The sequence below is a fragment of the Artemia sp. Qi Xiang Cuo genome, chromosome 10 (assembly GCF_049724085.1).
Source record: "Artemia sp. Qi Xiang Cuo chromosome 10, ASM4972408v1, whole genome shotgun sequence".
Taxonomy (NCBI): domain Eukaryota; kingdom Metazoa; phylum Arthropoda; class Branchiopoda; order Anostraca; family Artemiidae; genus Artemia; species Artemia sp. Qi Xiang Cuo.
Window position 1 is genome coordinate 58,723,435 of NC_142803.1, and position 25,888 is coordinate 58,749,322.

General features: G+C 34.8%; 1 protein-coding gene across 1 annotated transcript; it reads left to right on the forward strand.

Moving 5' to 3' along the window:
- The first annotated feature begins 515 nt into the window (after positions 1-515).
- Positions 516-24,064, forward strand: LOC148947955 (uncharacterized). The gene is made up of 4 exons (XM_089095151.1): positions 516-615; positions 15,421-15,582; positions 16,680-16,850; positions 22,729-24,064. The coding sequence occupies exons 2-4, from the start codon at positions 15,540-15,542 to the stop codon at positions 23,586-23,588; spliced, it is 1,074 nt and encodes a 357-aa protein (XP_088951277.1). The 5' UTR covers positions 516-615; positions 15,421-15,539; the 3' UTR covers positions 23,589-24,064.
- Positions 24,065-25,888: the final 1,824 nt, after the last annotated feature.

The window sequence follows — 25,888 nt, forward strand, 5'->3', positions numbered from 1 at the left end:
CTGACGTGAACAAATGGTCATACTGGCAGTTTGACCAAGGCCGGAAATTGTTGATTTTAGGAACAAATTGTTAATTTTCTCCCAAACATCAATTTACAATAAAAAACTTGACAATAGTGTTGCGAACGTAATATCCGTTGTTCTGTCTATGGTTAAAAATTTGACCAATTTTCCCGTCCAATTTCCTGAAATCCTGGCACCAATTTGTTTTCCTGTCATACAGCCAAAAATTCAATTTCCCCGGAAAATCCGACATACAACAGTAAAAACACTAGTGCGGATTTTGACAAAAATAGAAAACACTCTTTTGGGATACCTCAGCCTCTATACATAATATTACCCAAATTTACATAGTTACTTGACTCTTAATTAAAATAGCTACTATCATAGCAAAGTCAAGTAACTATGAAAATTTTATGAAACGTTATTTTACATTTAAACAAAGAGTTTATAAAGTAATTGTATTTATATCTCTATGCTTTTAAGTAATACTACGAAAGTGGCAGTGAATTTCAAAAACTGTGACATCAAGCAGTTTGTCTTATGGATAATTTTCATATTACGAACGGCAAAATTCTAGTTTAGCTACTTCTTGCTATCTCAGAAAAGAATTAGGTAAGGGAAATGAAAATTTCAGTTATTTAAGTAGAATTTTAAACCATATTAGTGCTTTGGGTAAATATTTGCCAAATCATATTATTGAGTTATGACTAAAGTGAATATAGCCTACCACTTGATGCCTTTTTTGTGTTCTTTACACATACAATAATAATTTTTGTCGGAAATGAATTTTAGCCCCCATCCCTATATACCACAATTCAAGGTATATATTTGCACATTAGGGGGTGGAGATAATTTATTTCTGATGTAAATGAGAGGTAAGTTTAAACTTTCCCCCACCCCCCTAAATAGATAGGGGTGGGGGATAAAATTCATTTCCAACAAAATGGTTGGTAAATTTTTACCAAATCATGTTATAGACTTACAAATAAAGTAAACACACCACTTGATGCCTTTTGTATGCTCTTTCCAAATATAATAATCATTTTTGTTGGGAATGAATTTTACTCCCACCCCTATATATACCAATTCAGGGTATGTATTTGCAAATTAGGGGGGTGGAGGTAAAGTTTAAGCTTACCTCCCATTTACATCAGAAATAAAATTTGCCTCCCCCCCCCCCCTAATGTGCAAATATATACCCAGTATTGGTATATATAGGGGTGGGGGTGAAATTCATTTCTGACAAAAATGATTATTATATTTGGAAAGAGCATAAAAAAAGGCATCAAGTGGTATATTCACTTTATATATAAGTCAATAATATGATTTGGCAAATATTTACCATGCTTTGTTTCTAAATTAAGGAAATGTATTTGCAGATCTTTGAAGCCTCATAAATTAGGATTGAGCAAAGCTGTAAACAGTTTTCTTGTACTTTATTTAAGGAGAAGATCTATTTTGCAAGGTTTCACTTTCAAAATAAAATTTGTTTCAAGGCTATAAAAGGTCACTCCCCTCTAGAGGGAGAAGGATCAGAGGCAGGTACTTTAAAATATTTTCAAGAACATATTTTAGTCTTTAGACCCATCCCTGAAAGTTTTATTGTGCTAACCTAACCCCTTTCCAAGATAGTGAAAAATAGCTGAACTAGAATTTTGCCAAAGCAAAAATCCCATTATTTTTCAGCTACTTATTTTATATAGCCTAGTGCCATATGATTCCATCAGACGGGGAGAGAGGGGGGGGGGGCTAAAGATAAGTTATCAAAAGTGTAAACAAAACTATTAAAATGAGCATAAAATTAGCAATCTAAAAATTTGCCTCTTTTATGTTCTAGGGATGTCTCCTTGTGAAGAAGTACTCTTTCTTATACTTTGTGATAAGAAAACAATAATTTTCCCAGCATCTTTTGCATTAAGTAAGATAGTTATTCCCAAGATTCAAAACTGGGATCTCAATTAGTTTTTAAAGAAAGGTGTTATTTCCTCAACCCCAAATTTAGTCCTATGTATGGAATGGGGCTATATACATGGGACAAGTGGCAACTGTACTTGGGACAGACCCCAGTATGTGTTTTCATTACAAAACTCCTCTATTTCATAAAAATAATGTAGTAAAACTATAATAATAGAAGAAAAAAGTACAAATATGAAAAACAAAGATTAAGGAAAATTTTGTTCATTTGTTTACAGCCTATTCAATGCTAATAGATCAAGATGAAATTGAAAGTGTTGTGTATGTCTTGTAGTTTGTCCTAAAGGCTCAAACTTTGGCATCAGAGTTGTGATATCAGTGAAACTGTACCAATAGTCTATAAAACACTGGTAGGGTAGGGACAAAATTCAAGAATGGAACAGTCCTTTTGAAATACCAACCCTGTATTTCTTGTTCCTCTGCAAGTGTTGAAATAAGTTCACCAACAATGTGGTATTTTCCTTTTTTTCTAAAACAAAAACAAACTTGCCAACATTTAAAGCAGAAAAAAGAGGTTTCGTCCCTATTGGTAATCGTTCCCTTGGACCTGTTATAATGGACTCTGAGACATCTTCCAAATCTGAAACCTCTTCTAAGCTGATACCACTTTTAATAAGGAATGACCATGCGTATTCAATTTTTGACAAGTGTTTGGGTAAAAAAATTTTATGTTCTTAACTTTTGGAGCATTGCCTGCTCCTGAATCTTTTTTTCTGGAGTTCTAAGTCTCTGTATTAGTGACAGCTGAGAAGTTATTTACAGAGAGGTACTTATTTATTATTATTTAGGTATTATTTTGAAAAAGGGCCAAATGCAAACATATCAGCCCAGTCCAAGGGCCATGATAAATATGCAGCATTTGCTACTGAATTGAATGAGGAGTCTTCAGCCATTGAGTGTGACATTTGTGAAAAATGGATCTGTGGTGAATGTTTAGACTTGTTCCCTGGTGAATATAAAGTTTTAAGTAAAATGATGCTGTCACTTACATGTATATGGTTCTGCCCAGCCTGTAAAGTTAGCCCTCCTCCTCCCCCAAATAGTGAGCCAGCTATGATAGCAAAAATCTATCATGGATAATTCCTTGAAAATTTTCAGGGAAGATCTAAAAAAGGAGTTTGCTACAACTAGTCAATTATCCCTAGCCCTTTCCCAGCCAAGGACTGACACCAAAAGTGACATTTCTTCCCAGGTCAGTCCTATTGCAAGCAGAGTATCACAATAGAAAATTTGCTTCAATCTGTATGCTCTGTGTCAACTGTCCAGGACCTAGTGGCTTCCACAGTGACTACAGAACTGTCTAAACTTCCTGTAGCCCCCTTTACTGAGAATGATGTTTGTCAGATTGCTTGTTCTAAGTGTCAGCACTTTGAAAGATGCTGGAATGTTATTGCATATGGGATCCCGCCAGACTGATGATGCTGTTTTCCTGTTTAATTATTGGGCCTCCACCTATTGAGTTGATATTGGCGCCTTTTCAGTAAATGTAAAAAGACTTACAAGTGGCCAACAACCCTCAGGTAGCTGCCCCCTCCTCTCTTTATCTCTGTGCCATCAACTGAATTGAAAAAACAACTCATACCAAAATCGTTTGAAACAAAAGGTACAATTTGTTTTTATGGTGACAGTCCTAAGGAATATTGAACAAAGCTCTAGTCAAGGAGTTGAAACAACAAAAAGCTAGTCGTGAAGTAGACTTGATAATTTGTAAGGGTGCAATTGTACAAAAAAATTGCCAGTTGGAGTGATCCCCTCACTGCTCCAATGTTCTACTGACGACTCTGCCTACTTCTACCCCTGTAGATTGTTTAAGTGATTACAGACTTGCACCATCTAGTCTGGTCTCTCAACTGCCTAGTAGTGTTCATAATATTGTTTGTGTGTCTGATGCTGACCTTTCTTTTGCTTCTATTTCTAATGTTTCTTCTGCAATAACTTGCTCACCTACTGCTTCTTCCTTGTCATTTCCCAACGTGGCATCCAACAATATTCCTAGTTCTTTGGTTCCCGCTTATACTAGTCCTGGTTCCTCTTGGACTCCTTCCTCTCTAGGAATGAAGTTCCTTAGTTCAATGTTGATGGACTCCCTTATAAACTTTCAGAACTTTCCTTTTGTATGTTAATGTGCAGATATAGACGTTGCAGCAATTACAGAAGTTGGACTTAAAAACTCCTTGTCAGCCATATCACCTGATGAAATCCAAATCAATGGTTACTAGCTCTTTTCTAACCTGAATTCCCCACTTTGTAACAGAGGAGTCTGTTTAGATGTAAGAGATAGACTAAACTTTAGTCTCATTCATTTTAATTCTCTTACTACTGATGGAATTGAGTCTGTTTGGATAGAAATACACAATCAAACAATCTCAATTTTAGTGGGTGTTGTGTATAAAAGCCCTAGTGCCCCCTGTGTTTTGGACTGAATCTAATTTGACTGTTATGTTATCACATGTGGTGTCCAATTTTGCAAGTTATGATCTTGTCCTTCTGGGGGACTTTAACTTCCCTGAAATCCAATGGAATGATGGATCTGGTTTTTGCACTGGAGATTCTCCTTTGTTGTCTGCCCTCTCTGAAAATTCCCTCTGTCAAACAATATCACAGCCAACTCGTTTCAGGGAACGGCAAGTTTCCAAGACTCTTGATCTGGTTATTCTCAGTAAGCCTAACCTTCTTATTAAGAATGTAATAACCATGTTCATTGGTAATAGCAACCATGTTGTAATTATTTCTGAGTTATGTTTGCCTACTAAATAACCCTCTTCCAAGCAGGAAAAATATGTCAATCATAAACTAGACTCCAAAAGACTTGCCAATGTTAATTGAGATCAGCTTATCACCAATGATATTGATGAGAGTTGGTCTAATGTGAAAATTGTAACTTTGCATGCTGAAAAGTCATGCACCAGAATTTTTTAGGCTAGACTAGTCAAAAGTCTACCTTTTCAAACTACAGAAACAAGTAAGCTAATTAATAAAAAATATCAAGCCTGGAATTGTTAACAGGAAAAAGTAAACAACAGAAAATTATTGACTCTTCAAAACTCTTTGTAACCAGACAACCAACCATATCAAGCAGTTGAAGAGAAGGTTTGAGGAACAATTGAATGAGGATTTTAGGGATAATCCTAAATCTTTCTGGCGTTATGCCTCTCAAAAATGTCACAGCAGATGCACTGTCCCTGATGTCATATACAATAGTCAACTAGTCACTGATCGTGAGCTGAAAGTTGAAATTTTCAACCAACTATTCGCTTCTGTTTTTTCCTTCAATTCCAGCATTGTTTTTCCCTCACCTCCTATGTATAATGTATCACATAATATAGAATCTGTTGTGATTAATCATTCAATAGTTCTAAAGGAACTTATGTCCCTCAGAATGAATAAATCTGCTGGGCCAGACTGCATTCACCCTACTATTCTCCATGAAAGTTGAACAGTCTTTTACCCACCTCTTTTCTTACTCTTCAAGCTATCATTAAATCTTTCCAGACTCTCTCTGGATCGGAACAGCCCATATCATTCGAATATTTAAGAAAGGTATAAAGGACCTTGCTAAAAATTACCAACTTATCAGCATGACATCAGCAGTTGTTAAGGTTCTTGACATAATAGACTATTCTGCATTTATTAGACATATTGAAGCTAAGAATCTCTTGCACAGCTCACAACATGGCTTTTGTTCTGGCGCATCTGTTGATACCAATCTCCCGAATCATATGACCATATCACTAAGTTACTTGATGCAGGGGTGCCTACTGACATGATTCTTCTTGACTTTTCTAAAGCTTTTGTCAAAGTTTGTCACGAGCGACTTGCAATCAAATTACGTGCTGTCAAGCTTATAGAGAAGTCCCTGCTCTTGGTCCTGGATTTTCTTTAAATGCAATCTCAATGTGTTCAGTTAGTTGCATGACTCTGGTAGCTGTGTTATTTCTTTGTCAAGGTATGTTTTGAGTGGAGTTCCTTGGGGTAGTGTTTTGGGTCCTACATTTTTTAATATCTTTGTCAGTGATGCTCCTTCCGCTATCAGCAGTAAACTAACACTCTATGCTGATATCCTGAAGCTCATTAGAAGAGCCTTGTCCGGTGAAGATCATGCCCTTCTACAAAGTAATTTTGTACTGCTTGATCAATGTGCTGAGGCTTGGCTTCTTAAATTCAATGTTGTCAAGGGTCATGTTGTTCACCTTGGCAAAATGAAACCTTGTCAATCTTATTGTCATCCACTCAAAATCTTATTGTCACCCACTTCCCTCTGTAACTACTGAACAAGATCTTGGAATCACTGTTGATAATGAATTAAAATTGAGCACACATGCTAAAAAGTCTGCTGGTGGTGCTAATTAAACCATGGGGCTGACTAAGCGTACTCTTTTCACTTGTTCCCCTAAAGTCATCAGTCTTCTCTATAAGGAGCTTGTGCATCCTAAGCTTGAAGTTGGAATGTCTCTAGCCTCCCCTTATTTCAAAAAAGACATAAGTATTGGAAGATGTGTAGAGACGTGCCACTAAAGTGATATCTGGCATGTAGGAACTTTCCTACCCTGCAAGACTAGCAAAGCTGAAAAGACCAACTCTTGTATACTGGAGAAATAGAGGTGATGCCATTTTAACCTATAAGTTAGGGAGGGCTAATAGACTCCCAGCATTATTTCCCATCGTTGGTCCTAACTCAAGAATTAGAGGGGCATCAGTTGAAACTTGTTAAGCAGCCTACCCTATCCAAAGTCCACGCTCAATTCTTTTCCTCAAGAATCATCAACACTTGGAATAAACTCTCTGAGAAAATTGTTACTGCTGAATCTGTGGACATCTTCAAACAAAGACTGGATGCTGAGTGGTCCTCTAGAGAGTTTAAGCTTAACTGGGAAGCCATGGATCCGCACAGTGCACCTGGTCACTAAAGAACCCTCAATACAACTCAAATCGTCAACTCTTCAGCTCTACAAGGAGAAATCCTTAGATTGCTCCAAACTGCGATATCAGTATTCTATAGACTCCTTTTGGTTGACCTCTCAATTTAGTCTTTCTTGGATTATATTTCGGATGTGGGCCTATCATGACAAGCAAAACTGTATGGATTGAAGTGCAAGTGACTTGTACGTGTTGAGAAGTATATGTTGTGTCTTCATCTATTGGCTCTGATACAGGCTCACCCAATGGTCATTCAGTTATAATTGAGGGTAAAAAAATCATCATTGACAAAAATATCATAATTAAATGAGCAATTACCTGTTGCTGGAAAATCTGTAATGATGATTGATGGAGTGAATGAAAGGGGTTAACCACTGTGAAGAAATTGGGGTATTAATCAATCAATCATTTATTACCCACAACTACAAGACAACAAGTAGTACAAGTGGAGTATAAACATAATAATAAAAAAGAAAAACAAAAAAGAACTCAACAAACACTAGCAATTAAATTAAACTAAGAAAAGAACTGTAAAAGACCGTTGTCAGTGCCAATATTACAAAATGCATCTGCAGAAAGCTTTTTGTGTATATTTTACAGAGAAACTAGAATGTCTGAATTTTGACCATCCAGCTATCTCCAAATATAATAATCATTTTAAAATGTTGATACAAAATAATCTAGTTGTTTCATTTCTTTTTATGATTACCATAAATAGTACAAGTCCTATTTCTTCAATTCCAGAAGTTGTATGAAGGTATTTGGACTCCCATGCAATCTTTTCACCCCTTTGACTTCAAAATGGTCAGCAATCCTTCTTCTTCTTCTTCTTCCCTTCTGAAAAACAGCTCCTGGAAATAAAAATAAAATGCTTTTGGCATCTAACAGGTTCTCACCGTAAATGTTCATTTATTATTATTAATAATTTCTTATTGCTTGTGGGAAGTGTGACTGGTTGAGCGGCCTGTCTCCAGGAGTTTAAAGCCTATTGATCAGCTGGTACCAATATAGGTCTTCCTACTCCCTCTTGCTCTCTTCTGCACTCTATTAATTAACCAACTCATTTTCCATTGTCTTCTTCATGATTTGGATCATCAAATTATGAAATGGCCTTTCAGTATTAGGTGTAAACTAAACATGGAATCGAATATTTCTGGGATCTTTCGTTTTCAGCTGCTAATCTTAATCTTAGTAGATTCTGGTGCAATCATAACACAATCAAAAAGATGTGTTTGGGAGTTTCAAGTGCTGTTGATCACCACCTACATAGTGGTAAATGGTCTAAATTCCACTGGAACTGGAAAGAATTCAGCATAAAGTATCCTGATTTTAAATGATAGTGCCACTCTGTATTTTCTCTAGAATGAATTTGGGAATTTAGAAATGGTAAACACTTTATTTGTCCACTGCATTTCATAATATCTTTTAGATTCATCAGCTTTGTGTTTGTTGGCGTGAAAACATTTGGAAGACCATCAGCAGCCAGATTATGAATTAGGCGTTTATGACTAGAAATATGTTGAAAGCAAACTAAAATGCCAAGTTTCACTAATCTTTGTTGAGAATCTCTTAGTAGGCCTAAATTTAAATTTGAATCAGCAGCCTCATAATTCATTTTTCTTATTAACTGGATAGCAGACTTAAGATCTGTTATGTTTAACACCTTTGGAGAAGTTTTGAGTCTGGCCATAGTTTCCAGTGCTTTTTGAATAGCAAATAACTCTGCTGACAAAATCAAAGTGTTGGATAGGAAAATTGCTGATATATTCAAGGAAACATAAGGAATGCAAACTCCATCTCTTGCTTTTGATCCTTTTACTGAACCATCTATTGAAGCTTGATTATGTTCAGGAAAGTGTAAAGGTATCTCATTGGAAAAATATCACAAGCTTACTTGGATTTATAATATGGCTTGTCCTTAGGAAGTAATTGAAGATGACATTCTGGGGCCACTATTTCCAATGGTGAAGATTTTGGAAAAAGGTAACAATCTGAAGGTTCCCCTTTCCAATTTTGCTGATCTTTTAGATATTGACACTAAAAACACAACAGGTGTTGGGCCTTCACAGGATTGGCAAAACTGGAGGGAAAAGCTACAAATCTTAGTTACAGAATATTTTCAAGAAACTGAATAACATTTTCCAGTTTAGATCAAATATACATTTTATAAAAGTCATTAATAAACTTTGGTGAAGATCCCCATTTGGATCTTGCTAGTCACTCTATGATGATTTATCATTTTAGGATTGTTTTTTTCAATATCATCACATGTAGTTGCCAGTTTAATTGAGAATCAAGGGTCATGACCAGTAGACAAACTGATGGCTTATAAACTATTGCACCCCCCTTTTATCCTTAAGGGTTTAGGGAGGGTCATTTGTTAGTTGTGAAACACAATTGCGTTTGTTTTTGGGACTGAAATAGGCAGTCTAAAAGCTTTTGAAAAGAGGCACACATCACCTATATCTTCCTGAGTGATGCTTTGGAATAAAGTTATATTCTTGTTTTTATCCCATGTCAGGAGATCATCAGCAAATTCTCCGTTTTTTATTGACTCTTAAGTTTTAGCTCAGAAATATACAGCGTAAATAAAAGAGGACTTACAACAATTCCTTGTCGGAGACCCTCTTCATCTCTTTTTTTTCACACAGTCTTCATTAATATGTACTTGAAAAGCACAATCACATAACAAATCCTCTGTAATGGAAATCGCCACAGGTGGAAAGTCTTTCATTATTCATAACCACTAGTAGCTTTTTGTGTTTGATATTTTCATATCAATTTGTCCAAATAAACAGTCTAGCAATTCCAAATCTACCTTCCTCCAATGTCTCTGTTATGTCCATTTATATTGTTCATTGCACTATGATCTTTTCTAAAACATGTCTGGGATTGAGGTATTATTTTATAAACCTGCAAACTATTCTAAGCTCCTTAAAATCATATGTTCAAATATTTTGCCCATTGTGGGGAGAACTGATATTGGCAAAGTCAGCTTTAAAGCTTTGATGCTTCTAGGTACAAGTGTTTTAGTTGCTCCGATTTTGCGTGATTTTTGGGCAAATCCCTGAAAATTTGTGGATAGTGGGAGCATTGAACAGAATGCAACTGATTAGCCAAAAGTAATGAAAGAGAGAGGTGATACCAAGGTCTCAGCTACCGTTCTTGGGAGACATCTGACAGTTTATAAGTAGCCACAGAAATCCTGTTTGGTTGTGAATAGGCAGTGTGGTGGCGGGGTGCACCACACATTTTGATGGTAAATCTCATCAGTCCAGTTTTGTTAAGGAAAAATCACTCAGTGATAATTTATTGACCCCTTAAGTCTGGGCCTAGTGGGCTATTGGTAAATCTGGGCCTAGATATTGGATCTTCAGGTGATTTTTTCCAGGCTTGAGGATTGGGTGAATAAGTGCAATTTTCCAGGAGTTAGGAAATTTTCCTTCTTGCCATGCATTATTACAAACTTCCAGTAGTTTTGCTCAAAAGATGTCAGGTGTTTCAATCAGCGACTTGATGCGTATCTCATCATACCGTGGTGATGAGTTTAGGTTGCATCCTTTAATAGCTGTCTCTAGCTCAAATAATGAAAATGGTAATATTAGAGACTTATGCTGTTCTACAGAAGAGAGGACATATACAGGCGGCTTTGGCAAAATAGTTTTTACAGCATTCTTCATTAATGTATTTGTAAAAGTCTCAGCTTTTAAATTATCAGAAGCTATTTGTCATAAATTTATCCCATGCCACTTTTTGACCTGTAAACATGATTTTTGTTCACTTTCGCTAAGCCGTATTTATGTTCAATAGTAGTGCTCATTGATGGATCTCTTTTGAATGAATTTTGTCTATGCATTTAGCTTCCACTGCAGCAGAGCATAATTTATTGCACCTGTTTTTAATACCTTTATTGCTAGCAGGAGCCCTGTTAGCAATTATTATTACTTGTCTTAGGGATTGCTTTATGAGCAGCATCCATATGATTTTGGTAAGCATTTTCACTTAATCATGAATTTGGAAATAAGGATTCAAGAAAAGTCAAGAAAGGATCAGCTTCTTGCAGAATTTTTCTGAACATAAGCCATTTACCTTTCTTGTTAATAAACTTCCTTTTACCAGGTTTAGTTTGGCAAGACATGTCTGAGATTGCTGTCTTTATAGGATGATGATCACTCTGTAGATCCTTTACTCTACTAAGTGAAACCTCACCAATAGCAACTGCCGGGCCTAATTGGATGTCAGTGGTTTAGTGTTTTTTATTCTTAATATTATAGTATGTCGGCAAATTATATGGTGGTAGAACTTTTGACATTTTTCCCAGATAGATTTGACTGTTCAACATCTTCCCAATGTTGGGCTGTGTACATTTAAGTCACCAAAAATAATCTATTTGTTACTCTGCTTCTGTTGATAAAATATTATACCCATCAAGATCACCCTTTGGGTTAAAAGTAGATTTAATTATTAAAGCATCCCCTGATCTCAAAGTGATTGAGACCCCTACTACATCAAATTCACAGTCATGGTACTTTAATGGTAATGGTGAATGAACTAGTTTGTGAGCTATAAAAATAAGCACTCCACCTCATTTTCTACCAGAAAGTGTATCTTTGCAGTAACATTTATATCCTGGTATTGACACTTTTCAAAAATTGTTCAAATGTGTTTCTTGGAGACAAATTAGAGGAGAAAATTCCACTTTCTCTGTCTTAATATGTGAGGAAAGTTCCATTACTTTTATTTTAATAACTAAGAATGTGTTCTGCTGCAATACTATCAGTTTATCTATATCACTAATATTGTTAATCAGTCAGAGGTGCTGTTTTCTAGTCATTGAGGAATTTGAATATTTTGAGCAGCAACTATAGTAACTAGATACCGAGATTCATCTGTCACTTCTTTCAGGAAGGACTCTGAGAAGTGCTTCTCTTATGTTTTCTCGCATAGTTTGCCTTTGTTTTGTATGTCAGAATTTGATGTTCAAATAAGCTCTTGAGTTATAATAAGTTTTGTAAACTTTCTATGTTCATTACCAACTAAAACTGTGGGTGTTTGAGGTTCTATGTCTCTTCTTAGAGGTCCAGTACCCCTAATAGATAAGGATGTAGCATTTTTTGGTTGAGAGGGAGATAAGCCTGCTGAAAGTCTTCCTACTTTACGATTACCCTGGGGGTAGAAGGGCTAGCAATATTTACAAGAAATTCTCTAGTTGACTGGGACTAAGTCTCATTGAAGTTTGCAGAAGGAATATTTTTCCATGCTTGCTTTGGCTGTCTCCTCAGCTCTTGCTCTAGAGTTAATCTTCTGGAAGGTGTATTGAAAAAGTTTAGCTGAGGCTTACTAGTCTTTTTTCTCAAAGCATTAGCAATTATAGGTACAGTACTTGTATTCTTTTCTGGAATTACTTCTTTGTCTATATTTGGCAGAGGCATTTCTGTTATCCAAACGATGTGAACACACACTGCTTATGCATTTTGTTGGGTTTTGACAATTTCGTTCAGAGTGACCCCTCAATGTACAATTTTTTACAAACAACAGCAGTAGCAAATGGACAGGATTTTTGTTTGCCCTTGTTTTAAGCAAAGCTTACATTGTATTGGTTTTTCATCATAGTGTCTAATGACAACTCTTCCAAAAACAAGAATAGCTTTTCTGGTGATTATTCTCCTTTAAATACACAAAGAACTAAGTTGCTTGTTACTAGTTCATTATTATCATTTCTTTTCTTAAGTTTTGTTGTTGATTTCAAAAGGTAAGTTGAAAGGGAACTATCAGTAAGGCCTCCTTGTATATTATTGTCTGTATGTAAAGCTGATGCATTATAGATGACCAGTCTAGTTTCTTTTCGAATTATTTTTTCCTTTGGTTTGTAAGTCACTTCCATGGTAATAATCTATCTTAGATCCAGCCGAGAAGTTAGACAGGCTACATCATTGGCAAATACTTCAGCTTCTTACTGGAAAACACTTCTGATCAAAATTTTGAGATTGCCATTTGGTTCAGCATTGTTAAACATCTAGCTTCTATTTTCTTAAGGATGACTTGACCTCCCCACAGTCCGTGGCGAAGGGCTGCAAGTTATGAAATTTGCCCATTGTTAACATATAGTGTTGGTTATTGGGCAGTATAGGTTAACATATCCCATAGCTCAATGTTAGAGTATTTGATTTTAGATCAAGAGGTTGCCAGTTCTAACCTGGTTGTCCCCTATAGTTTTTTCAGAAAAATTAGCGGCTATGATATTGAATTTTAGAATAATTAAAATTCCTATCAAACAGTTTTTGCTAATAAGCAGTAAGCAAGGATCGACTGGGAACGTTGGTTCTGATCAAAATTTTGATATTGCCATTTGGTTCAGCATTATTAAACATCTAGCTTCTATTTTCTTAAGGGTGACTTGACCTCCCCATAGTCCGTGGTGAAGGGGTGCAAGTTATGAAATTTGCCCATTGTTATCATATAGTATTGGTTATTGGGCAGTATAGGGCAACATATCCCATAGCTCAATGGTAGAGTATTTGATTGTAGATCAAGACATTGCCAGTTCTAACTTGGTTGTTTTCTGTAGTTTTTTTTTTCAGAAAAAAATGAACAGCTATGATATTGAATTTTAGAATAATCAAAATTCTTATCAAGCAGTTTTTGCTAAAGAGCAGTAAGCAAGGAACGACTGGGATCGTTGGTTAGCAAACTTTAAAAATAAGAATTTTTATAACAATAGACACATGAAAAGAATTGGATTTTTATGCTATGTTCTAAATATATAGACTAAACTTCATTACATTTAATGTTACCCATAAAACATAACAAGCGTCAACAAATTTGCCTGATTTTCAATTAGCGTTGAAATACCCTCAAAACATCAAGTAATCTTAATGACTGTTTGCAATATTAATGGCTTAATGATGATCTTCAGCCTGTTTGGTACCGTATGTTTTTAGTTTATCTTTTGCTTATTGTTGACCTATTTCCTCTTTTCTAAAGTTTTTTCTATTGACAAATGTTTTTTTTTCTGGCATAAAAAAAACAAATGTCCCCACCCCCAGATTATGAAAAATAAATTTCAATAAATTCACCTCTCATGCATGACAAATAAATATTAATGTGTTTCAAACAGTCGGCGGTAACGAACTGTAAGTAAGGAGCAATCCAGTAACCAAAACTAAAAAAAAAAAACAGATTTTGATAGCAACAGATGCATTGAAAGAATTAAATTTTTATGCTGATTCAAAATATGTAAAATTAACCTAACCTGCCCCTGACCTCAGAATGATGTGAAAAGCGAACAGAAATTAAATAAAAAACAAATTGTTATTACTTTAAAGTGTGGAGGAAGATCAAAACTTAAAACAAACATAAATTATTTCGTGTATGAAAGGGGTTGCTCCCTTCACAATACCCCACTTTTTACACTAATGTTTGACTTTTCGTTACAATTCTTTAAGAACGACTCCTGAAACACAAGGGCAGGTTAATAATAATAGTAAGCTTTTTAAAGTACGTTAGTTAAAAATTTGTTATTGGGAAATATACGAAGATTTTTCTGGTTAATGTTCTGTGGGAGAGGACGATTTTCCACAAGAAACAATTACTACGGAAAGGAAAGCCTTTGGAGGGGGGAAATTTACCTGAAGAACTGTTACGTTGCACGAGGGAGGGATTCCTGGCATGATTTCAAAAATAGTCAGAAATTAAATAAAAAAGGGGGAGAATTTTCCATAGGAAGAGCTTGCTGTGGGGAGGAAGGTTTTCAGGGAAATTTTCCAGAAAAAAATGTTACGTGTGGAAAGGGAGGGAAGGGTAATTCCTAGGATGATGTAAAAACTGTCAGAAATTAAAGTAAGAAAAACATGTTTTTTCAACTGAAATTAAGGAGCAGCATTAAATCTTTATACAAACAGAAATCATTCTGTGTATGACTGGGGCTCCCCCTTCCTCAGCCCTCGCTTTTTACGCTAAAGTTTGACTTTTTGTTCTGATTCTTCAGGAAAGGCCAACCAAACAAAAGGGTCGTTGATTTTGAACAGAAAGTATTCTTAAAAATTTTGAAAATTTCAAAGGGTCAAAATTCCCCCACAGTGTTCTTAATACCATAAATAGACTTTGACTTTTTCAGTGAAATTTAGTGTTTGAAAAGAATAAGGAAACATTCTTAATTTTATACTTAGAATTTGTTCTGAAGATTTGTGTAATAAATGAACACAAGTGTTAAATACAAGACATAAAGTGATTCAACTATATTGACTCACTTTTTCGGCTCTGCATCCCCCCTTCCTATACCCAAATTTTAAGATATTTGTATGCTGAGATAAAACAGGGAAAAGGGTGAAATATGATTATAAAAATAGCACTGTCCAATGTTCTATTTGGGTCATAGCACCAATTTTGATTGAGTCTGGGCAACTGCATAAATTTTGTTTATTTCTTTAAAGCTTATCTGATAATTATGGCCCCTGTTGATGTTTTTATTGATCAAGATGTCCCCCTTTCTAAACATTATGAATGGTTATCTGAATTATTTTCTAGGTATTGTACATTCTCTTTTGAAGATAGAATATTATAATTCTGTAATTGTTCAGAGTCTGAAGATTATTAATTACCCAGAAGTCAACTAAGCTGTCTGTGGAGTTGACGATTGGTGAAACATGGACGCAACCAATATCTTTGGCATCACTGCTGATAAGCAAGGTAATTTATATTACAGATGTTTAGTCAATTCATTACTTATTTTTGCAACTTTTGGCCAAAGATTATGAGAATCATTACAATTCTCCGCATGTTTCTGCTATTTTTATTGGAAAAACAGATTAAAGAAACTATAAAACCTATCTACTTTTTGAGCAAGAATCAGAAAAATTTATTTGAAAAACCTGAGCCAGTAATTGGTTTCATATAATTTCGTGTTTTACCAAAAATAACTTTCCCTTTAAAAGAATAGGTAGACGTAAAAATAAAAATTAAAGAAACTGATATTCGGGAATAGAATAACAAATTAATCTTGCCCTTTCAGATCTTCTACCTGACAAGACCACCTAAAATATGGAAGTAATAATAGCCAGCATAAAGTTGTTATTTACCTCCACCCCTCTCCCTTTTTCTTACTTTAGATAACAAAAAGATACAAAAGCAAGGCTTCCGACTAGTTCCTCATCTATTGTCAGGACTTACATAAGTAGGGGGAGGAGACTTTCATCCTCCCTAAGGATAAACATCAAATGGCTAGAGGGACCCCAAAGCCTGATCTTCTAACTGGATTTTTTTTTTCCAGACTATAATAATTGTTGTTCACTATTGATTCTCATTTTTCATGTTCTTCTGTAAATCCTGGCTCTTAGAACGGAACATTTCAATATATTTCTTCACTGTGCACATCACCTGAGTAATTTGAAACATATTTCTGTATTGTCTTGTCTTAAATGCTTCAAGTTTAATATGCCTAAGATATGTGTGTTTGATATATAATATCCAACAAAATTTGTGCCGCAGTATGTTGGAAGCCATTAACCCTATAAAATTCAATTGTTGTGCAAAACCAGTGACTATTTGACTGCAATTTTTTTTATGTCAAATGATCCTTTTTTGTTTTACTACTAGCAAGGGTTACTTTTCACTTTGTTTATAGTTTTTCTATAAATTGATCAATTTTACAATCACAGTCCAATCGTTTATTAGCCAGTCTTTCAAAATATCTTGTGTTTTAAAAGTACTTTTTCAAAGCTCTTTTATACATAACTAAGTCATTAACCTGATAAGTTTGAAGTAAATTTACTTAAAGTTTTCTTTAGAACGTGAAGATGCAGTGTCATACGATGATAAAAGTCAGTTTGGAAGTAGCAATCCTATTTCATTATCCAAAGAGGAAGATTGCTTATCGAATTTTTCTCCTGATGTATCCATCAACCTTGAAGCTGATTGTCACCCTCTTCAGCTGGAGCCAATTATTGACATCCACAGTGGTAGGCTTATTTTTGTTTCTTTTTTTTCTTAAGTTTGTGTGGTCAAACTATTTAGAATTATGTTGGCGGCCTTGATATGATGTTGAATTATGTTGGAGTCTTGAAATAGCATTCATTCAGTGAACAACGAAAATATTAATTTTTCTGGATTTTAAACAAAAGCAGTTTGGCAAGTTTTTATGAACTTATTTTACAATCATTCAACAAATGAAGGTTGCTTATAGCGACATTGTGTGAAACCTGTTTAGCAAGAATTTAGACATTCTTTAACTTGTAATAACGCATTCAAACTGTGAGCACATTGCTGTTGATTATCATGAAGATTAATGAGACGCCGGTTTTTGACCTATGTCAATTAGCACGAACTATGTGGATGACCGAGAATTAATTTTTTCACCCGTGTTTGTTAAAATTTGTGCAGAATAACTCGGAGTCTGGAATAGAGGACAATGTGACTATAAACATGTGACTGACTTTTTCGATAGTGCAGCTATTTCGACGACACAAAACGATCTTTGAAATAAAATTGACCCCAATGAAATCGCAACGTGGCGCATTGGATCTACAGCATCTTTAAACAATCTTAAAGATATTCTAGACCTTTTCCGTAAGCGTGATACAGATGATTCCGAAACTCCTTGTTATTTTATCCGTACCCCAACTGAAGTTCCCTGCATACCAGTGGTAGCTTACTCTCGTCTTGTCACTAAAACTACTAGGTGCGAGCAGCTGTTAATAGGAGTTTCAACTAAGTTGACGTAGTATGGTACGAACTTTCCGTCACTTACAATTCGCCATACCAACGAATTTAATCATACTACTGTAGTGATTTCGAAGATCCCGATTGAAATTAACAATCCTACTAAATGTACGTTTGCCCTAGAGAAAGTATGAGGTCACAAATCAATTAAAGCTCTTATACCTGTTGGTGTTAAGACGTTTGTGTATATAGATGGAATTGTGGCATTGGATTTCTATGCTTCTGTCCAAACTCTGTTTCCGTCTCCTACTGCGAAAGTCGTTACTAAGAAATACTATGGACTTGTGAAAGGTATTGAAAACGACTTTGACCTTGCTTTATTCAAAAAATATCCAGTAGTACTCGAAGCGACCCGTCTGGGAAACTCGAACTCCATCAAAATTACCTTTGGTGACGCATGGTCGCTGGAGCTTGCTCTTAAAGGTGCTGTAACAATTGCTGATCATCAAGTTATCTTTAAGCTGCATGCAAACGCCCAGTGAAGAAATACTTTCAATGTGTAGGTTCACATGAGTCTATATGTGATTTCACTTGTCAGTTACAAGCTAAGTGCGAAAATTATGTTGAACTTTGTGTTTCGTTTAGCCTTCGGTGTCCCATATTACGTAACCTAGTTGACAGTAAAAAGAAGAACACCGCTTATAAATGAATACACTGGAGGTATCTGTAGTCTCATATAACATAAATGGCACCAAGGATGAAGACAATAAAATCGATTCTATGATCTAAAATTATGATATCGTTTTCCTCCAGGAGCACCTTTTTACGACTTCTTCCATAAATTTCCTCCGGTGTAGGAAAAACCACGTTTGTTTCATCAAGAATGCTCGAAAAACAAGAGGCCGACCCTCTGGTGGACTTGCTTGTTTAATGGATCTAAATCTTTCAGTTTTATCCCCAGCACGATATTTTTCAAATAATAATTTTTTCGCGGTTCGACTTGGAAAAACTGTGCTAATTAACTCTTATCTTCCATGTAATAGAAATACTGTTGTTTCTCGAAATAGTTACGTCAAATCTGGTATGCAAATACACGATCTACTAGTCGATACCTCTTCTAATAGACTGCAGTGGGTTATCATTCGCGATATAAGTTTCGAATCGACAACACATTTGTCAGGATCAAGTTTGTTTCTAGATAGTCTTCCCGTTTCATATACACTTTTGAATTAAGACTTGTCCTATACATTTGTGCATCTTACAGGATCTACATCTAACCTTGATCATTGTATTTGTTCTCATGGTTGCGACTCTAATATAGTCCACTTAAGTGATGTTGAAAATGATACTGACCACTTGCCTATATCAGTAAAACTTCCGATTGGTACCGACGGCATAAGTCTATACAATCCTAAACGCTAGTTTGAGAGGCGAAATTGGGATGAAGCAAATTGGTGTCTCTACCTAACGACACTTGCGTTGTTTCTATCTTCGGTCCGAGTGCCCTTTCATCTCTTGCAACTCAGTGCTATGAGTCACAATAAGAAGCTGGACCTTAATGTCTACTATTATAAAATTATATCATGTATTAAGTAAGCTGAAGCTATCGCAGTGCCTCTTGATCGGTGCCCAATGCATACTCAGATACCGATCTGGAATCTTGACCCTGACCTTAAACCGATAAAAAATAAAGCGAAGTTTTAGCTTTGCATTTGGGTAGCTTTGGTAGATCTTCCTCCGGTAAAGTATTTGATATAAAACAGAATACCAAATGTGCTTTTAAAAAGCAGCTTCGAAAAAACCGATTGGATGGTAAAAAATTTTCCCAAAATCGGAGCGAGTGGAATCAAGTGCTGAACAGCTCCAAGTTCTAAGTTGAGAACGTCAAGTGTAACATATCTCCTTCACGATGGATTTCTCTTTATTCAAGGATTTTTTCGAAAGTAAATTTCTCAGTGCATGCGGTATATTCGAAACTACTTAACACATGTCTGCCTAATTCTCTTTTACAGGGAAATGTTATCCCGATATCTTATGATCTTGTAGTCAAGTCAGTTAAGCATGTCAAATCAAAATTTATTGATATTGATGGTATTTGTGCCCAAAATATATAGCCTGATTCAAAAGAGCTAATTTTCCATTTGCAGTTGCTTTTTCAGATGTGTTTGTGTTTCCATTGTACCGGATAACTTCCTTTGTGGACCAGTTACATTGATTTTAAAGCGTGGAAAGAGTACCGGAGATTGCAGCTCGTACCACCCTATCACTGTCGCGTTTGTACTTAGTAAGATCTTTGAATATGGACTTCTTCCGTCTGTGACTGAAAATGCGATTTTGGGTGAAAATAAGTTCGGTTATGCTCGAGGAGGTGGTTGTACGCATGCTCATGGGGTACTCGCAAATGTACTTCGCCAAGCTGCCGATAAAAAAGAGCAGATTCATCTTTTTGATAGGTGCATATAAAGCTTTTGACGGTATTGCCCATTGTCACGCTCTTTATTTACTTTTTATAAATAGTGTCAACACTTCTGTTGTTTTTGGTTTGATGTATTGGTATGGTTATACCTATTTATAGTGAAAGTTGAATGGGTTTAATGTCCAGGAGATTATTTGTGTTTGATGCGGAGTACACCAAGGCGGTGTATTATCCCCTTATGTTCTTAAGCGTTATATTGCTTGAGTGCTTTCTAAATGATTGTTGACGCTTGATTTCTTGGTATTTCTGATTTTTCGTATGTTGCTTCCATCGATAACATCCTACTTATTACTAGGAACAAATATTTTTTGTCTAAAATGTTGGATAAAGTGAGAAAAAGTTTTTTAGAAATTTGACACAATTTAGATGCTGAAAAGTATAAATAACCTTGTTTTAATGATAAAGGCTACGAATTCTCTTTTTGAATAAAATTATTCTTCAACGTGCTCAGTTGAAAGTTAAGTTTGGCTTGGTATTCCCTGGGCAATAATTTATTTTTTTTTCATCAGTCAGCTGTTAGGAGTTCTAAGACCCAGATTAAATGTGTCTATTCCAAATCGTTGCCAAGTGGGTGGAAGTACAATCGCAAACCTTTAGTGTCGCTGTATTGTTTTCTGTGAGCATGCTATTTTGTATCTTTCAGGTATTGACATTTTGCTTAGGAAGAATGACCTATCTAAATTAAGGCCTATCTAAAGAATGACCTATCTAAAATGACCTATCTTATATATATATATATATATATATATATATATATATATATATATATATATATATATATATATATATATATATATATATATATATATATGAATGAATGAAATTACTCTATATCGTACCCAAATAAACATTTCTTAGCGGTCCTCGTCATCAAAATTCAGGTTTGGCTAAGACCCTGGTAGGGTTTTCGTCAGGGGAATAATTTCGTCAAAATCCTGAGGGGAGGGGGGAGGGAGTTTGCAAAGTTGGAGCCAATTTTTCCAGACCAATGACAGTAAAAATGAAAATGACAGTAAAAACTAAAAAATAAGCCGTTTGGTATCAAAAAGGTACTACCTAGTACTTTAAAAGTGCTATAAAGTTACTTTATAGTACTAGGCTATATAAAGTTGACTCATAGCGGTGTGAAGGTAAATATATATTTAAGAGCTCATCTGTTTCCGTTGGTGCCTGAAATACCTAAATCTATATTAGTTTCAAATATATTTTGTAAGAAACTAAATTTCAGTTGGAGAGGGGGCAAACTGAGGTATGGAGGAGGGAGGTATAAAGGTCTGGGAGGGCTAGTTGCCCCCTGCCCCTTAGGAAACTACGCCCCTGGTTTTCTTCAAACTTACCATCCATTTGACATGTTTATATATTTAGGGTGTCCCAGCTAACAAGGAAAAAAGCGGTTTCGAATTTGACTTTCAACGAAAATCTTTTAGTTGATTAAGTATTTATAATGTCCAAATAGTTCGCCGCTCCCCTACCCAAAGAAAATACTTTGAATTCGACTTTCAATGGTTTTTCATAGTTATTTGTGAATTAACACTTTTCTGGCTAATGCCCCTCCCGGATGATTTCCTCCCTAGACGGTTACCCACCGAAAAATTATCCCAGCGTATAAAATTTCGCTCATTTGATAAAATTACTAATTCAATCAAAATTTCTTCTCTTGTACTTTTTTCTTCCGTCAAGATGTGTTGCATTCGTAAAAACAAACATGCTTTCACTCATTCATTATCAAATGCTAACTTTTCTTACCTGTCAACCCCCAAATTCTTGATTGATCTTGATAACTAAGCCCCCTGGAGAGATCGCTAATTGAAGCTTTGTCCTTTGTCAAATTCACCGACAAAAGAGCCTGAAAATCGAGCAATAGACTACCACGCCACCTTAAGGTAAATGGTAGAAATAACAGTTAATATTCCGAAATTTTAGTTTTTAAAATCAGTAGCCTATAAAAGTTGTTGTTTTTTAAGTCACCCTTGTGCAATTTTTAGAATATTGCTTTCTGTTCTTCTCTTACTTTAACATTTTAATAAAAGACACCAATTCTGGTATCGTTTTGTTACTAAAATTTAATTATTTTTATTAAAGATATTTTACATCTTTATTTATATGATATAATAGCTAAAATGGGATTTTCTCCTTTTGTAAATACGATTGGATGAAAACTTCTGGTCCAAGTTTTTTTTATCTATGGTGATTCCAATGGTATACTTTTTATTCCCATTTGCTTCCAATTTGGATGGTTTTGAGCTGTTTTTCAAAATTCCTATACCTTTCTTCTCATAATAAATTTGATTTAACTGTGAAGAAAAGATAAAATTATAGATACCATTTCTGAGTCAGTATCAAATGGAAAAATTTTTCCTGTACATAGGTCTTTTTCTAAACAAACCTTAAACTTTCTGTTATTAAATGCCATGTTTTGCTGTTTACTATGTGTCACATAGTAAAGTAATAGTAATAGCTGCAACATAGTAAGTAATAGTTGCATAGTTCCAAGTAATAGTAGCAACTGTTGTTTTAACTACAATGATGACATTATTGGCAAAACTACCTTGCAAAATTGTTTTTGTTTCATCAGATTATCTTGTATTCAATCCCTTTATTAATCAATTAAACACCACATAAAAATTATGTGATAATGGAAATTTTCTATAATAAAAAGTTGTTGTGAGGATTTTAATGTGATTTTTTCGTAATTTTTTTAGAAGCTGAAAATAGATCCTCACACGATGATCAGGATATTTTTGGAAATAGAAATCCCGTATTATCAATAGAACATGAAGCCAATTGGTTGAAATCATTGCTAGGAGAAGATACACATAAGTCCAAAGTATGCAGTAAAGAATTTTCAACAGATAGAGCTTATTATGCACATCTGGCTACTCATAAACCTATTAGGTGTGAAATTTGTGAGAAGGTGTTTGCTCATAAGTATGAATTGACTCGTCATCAAAGAACTCATACTGGGGAAAAACCTTTTGAATGTGAAACATGCAAAAAGTGTTTCGCTTCAAGGTACAAGTTAACTCTACATCAAAGAACTTACACTGGAGAAAAACCTTTTGTGTGTGATATGTGTGAAAAATGTTATCCTTCCAGTTCCAGTTTATCTTATCATAAAAGAACTCATGGAGAAAACAGTGGAGAAAAACCTTACGAATGTAAAATATGTAAGAAACGCTATAATTCCGGCTCCGGTTTATCTTATCATCAAAGAACTCACACTGGAGAGAAACCTTATAAATGTGAAATATGCACGAAAAGTTTTACTTCAAGCTCCGGTTTATCTCTTCATCAAAGAAATCATGCTGGAGAAAAACCTTTTGAATGTGAAATATGCAAGAAATGTTTTGCTAGCAGTTCTTGCTTAACTCGCCATAAAAAAATTCATAATGAAGAAAAACCTTTCAAATGTGATATATGTAAAAAATGTTATATTTCCAGTGCCAGTTTATCTTACCATCAAAGAACTCATACCGGAGAAAAACCTTACGAATGTGAAATATGTAAGAAACGCTATGCTTCACACGCCGGTTTTACTTATCATCAAAGAACTCATATTTGAAAACAAAACTGTTGAATATGAAATATACATTAAATGTTTTACTTTAATTTCTGGTTATAACCCTTTATGAACAATCTCTTTTGAACATGATATCTTTAATAAATGCTTGTCTTTAGTTCCAAATTTATCGAAATAATGAAGATCCCACTTAAGTCAAGATCCCAATGTAGCATCATGATGTCATATTTAAGAATAAACTGTCGAGAGTTTAATGCTTATTTCTCAAGATCCCAATGTAGCATCATGATGTCATATTTAAGAATAAACTGTCGAGAGTTTAATGCTTATTTCTCAAGATCCCAATGTAGCATCATGATGTCATATTTAAGAATAAACTGTCGAGAGTTTAATGCTTATTTCTCAAGATCCCAATGTAGCATCATGATGTCATATTCAAGAATAAACTGTAGAGAGTTTAATGCTTATTTCTCAAGATCCCAATGTAGCATCATGATGTCATATTTAAGAATAAACTGTCTAGAATTCAAAATGTATTTATCTTTTTTTTTGCGGATCGTTCACATTGAATAGGATTTGAGTCAACCACACAAGAAAGTGTTTCTTCTCTGTTCAAGACGTCTTGGTTCAATTTGATTGTACATCTATACCATCAATCCTTCAGAGCGTTTGTTGCCTTGATTGACTTCTCTACAATTATTAGCAATTGTCGAAAAAACTGTCTAATTCGGTGTCAATGATTATACCTTGTGAGAAAATCTGCTGGCTTGTTTTTATTGCTGACCAATTTATAAAAGTACTCATGTTGGGGGAAAATTATTTGTGTCATTGCTTCTTTCAATCGTATAGGCCTATTTAATCTTGGGGAATTGATTGGGTTAGTTCCAGATAAAAGACACTACAAGTTATTTTCAAAGGAGATAAGAAGCTGGAGATGGATTCTGTTAAAAGAAACTTGTGACAAAATTAAGTTCCTTTGAGATTTGTGTATCACAGCACAGTGTTAATGTCAAATTCAAGATATTTTTAAAAAGATTGGCTGTTTTGTTTGCTGTTTTTTTGATAAATTAGGGTTCATTTATCAACCAAAAATAACAAAATCCAGAAGCTAAGAAAAAAAATCTTAAAACTTTAAGAAAGGAGAATGAGATATATTTTTGCAAACCAAATTTTTTAGTTTAAGGTTGCATCTGCAATATCCTGTGTGTGCTGTTGTAAACTAAGTTGAAGTTTCATAGAATTCTTGTGGAGGGGCATTTGCACATAAATCTTGATTTAGGAGAGCGAGAACTTCAATTTTTCTTGACTCAATAGTCAGTTTTTGGTATGAAGTAGCCAGCTGCAATTGTTGAATTTCTTTCAAGAGCACCTATTGAAAGTTATCCACTTGTTTATTATACTTCAGAGCTCTATTAACGGAAATTTGTCCATTTTCGGATAAATTTTTTTAGAATATTTGTCTATTGGTGTGAAATATTGGGTCCCAAAATTTTCTTCTATAAGAAAATCATTTTGATGCTTAAACTACTTTTAACTGAGTGCAATGATTACGCTTTATGCAATCAATAGCAATCAGTTGTAATAATTGTTGTTTCTTTTATATTTTAACTATGGTCTTTACTTCAGTGACAGAAAATTAATTCCTTTTAAGTTAGTTCTTTCTAGTTTTTAAAAAATTCACAAATTTTTATTTTAATGCAGGTGATGAAACTAAAAGCACTAATAGAAGGCCATTAGATATGGGATCAACTTCTAACGCTCCTTAATTCTTCGCGCAACATGTTTGCAAGTTTTTTACACAAATACAGAGTCTGACGGGTATGTTAGTTATCGCTATCCTTGAGAATTTTTAAACGAGTATTGAATTTATTTCTTTAAAATGGAAATAAATGGTAATGAATAACACTTTACTCATTACATAGCTTTCAACATGCTCTTCTTTAGTTTTTACTAAGTTGGAAGAAAGAGAACCTATAGAAGAAAGGAGGGAGGCTACAATCAGGGTGTAGCTCCAGGATTTTATATTTCGGGGGGGGGGGAAGAGGGATCCATATCTGGATGGTCAAAGGATATGGGCTATATAATAATTTTTCTCTCCAAATAATTAGGGCGGCAACTGCCCCCCCCCCCCCAACGACACCCTTAAATACAACAGTGCCCTCATAATGCTTCTGCTGCTCAAAATGTTACTCTAAAAAGTGCTGTATGGTAGCATGGCAATTTACGAAGTAGATAAGAAGATGAATTGATAAGATCCATTAGTATTTAATTGGGCAATTAAACATCACAACAAAATCTTGTAGTAGCCTCCAAGTCCTTGTAGAAAAAAATTCAAAACTAGA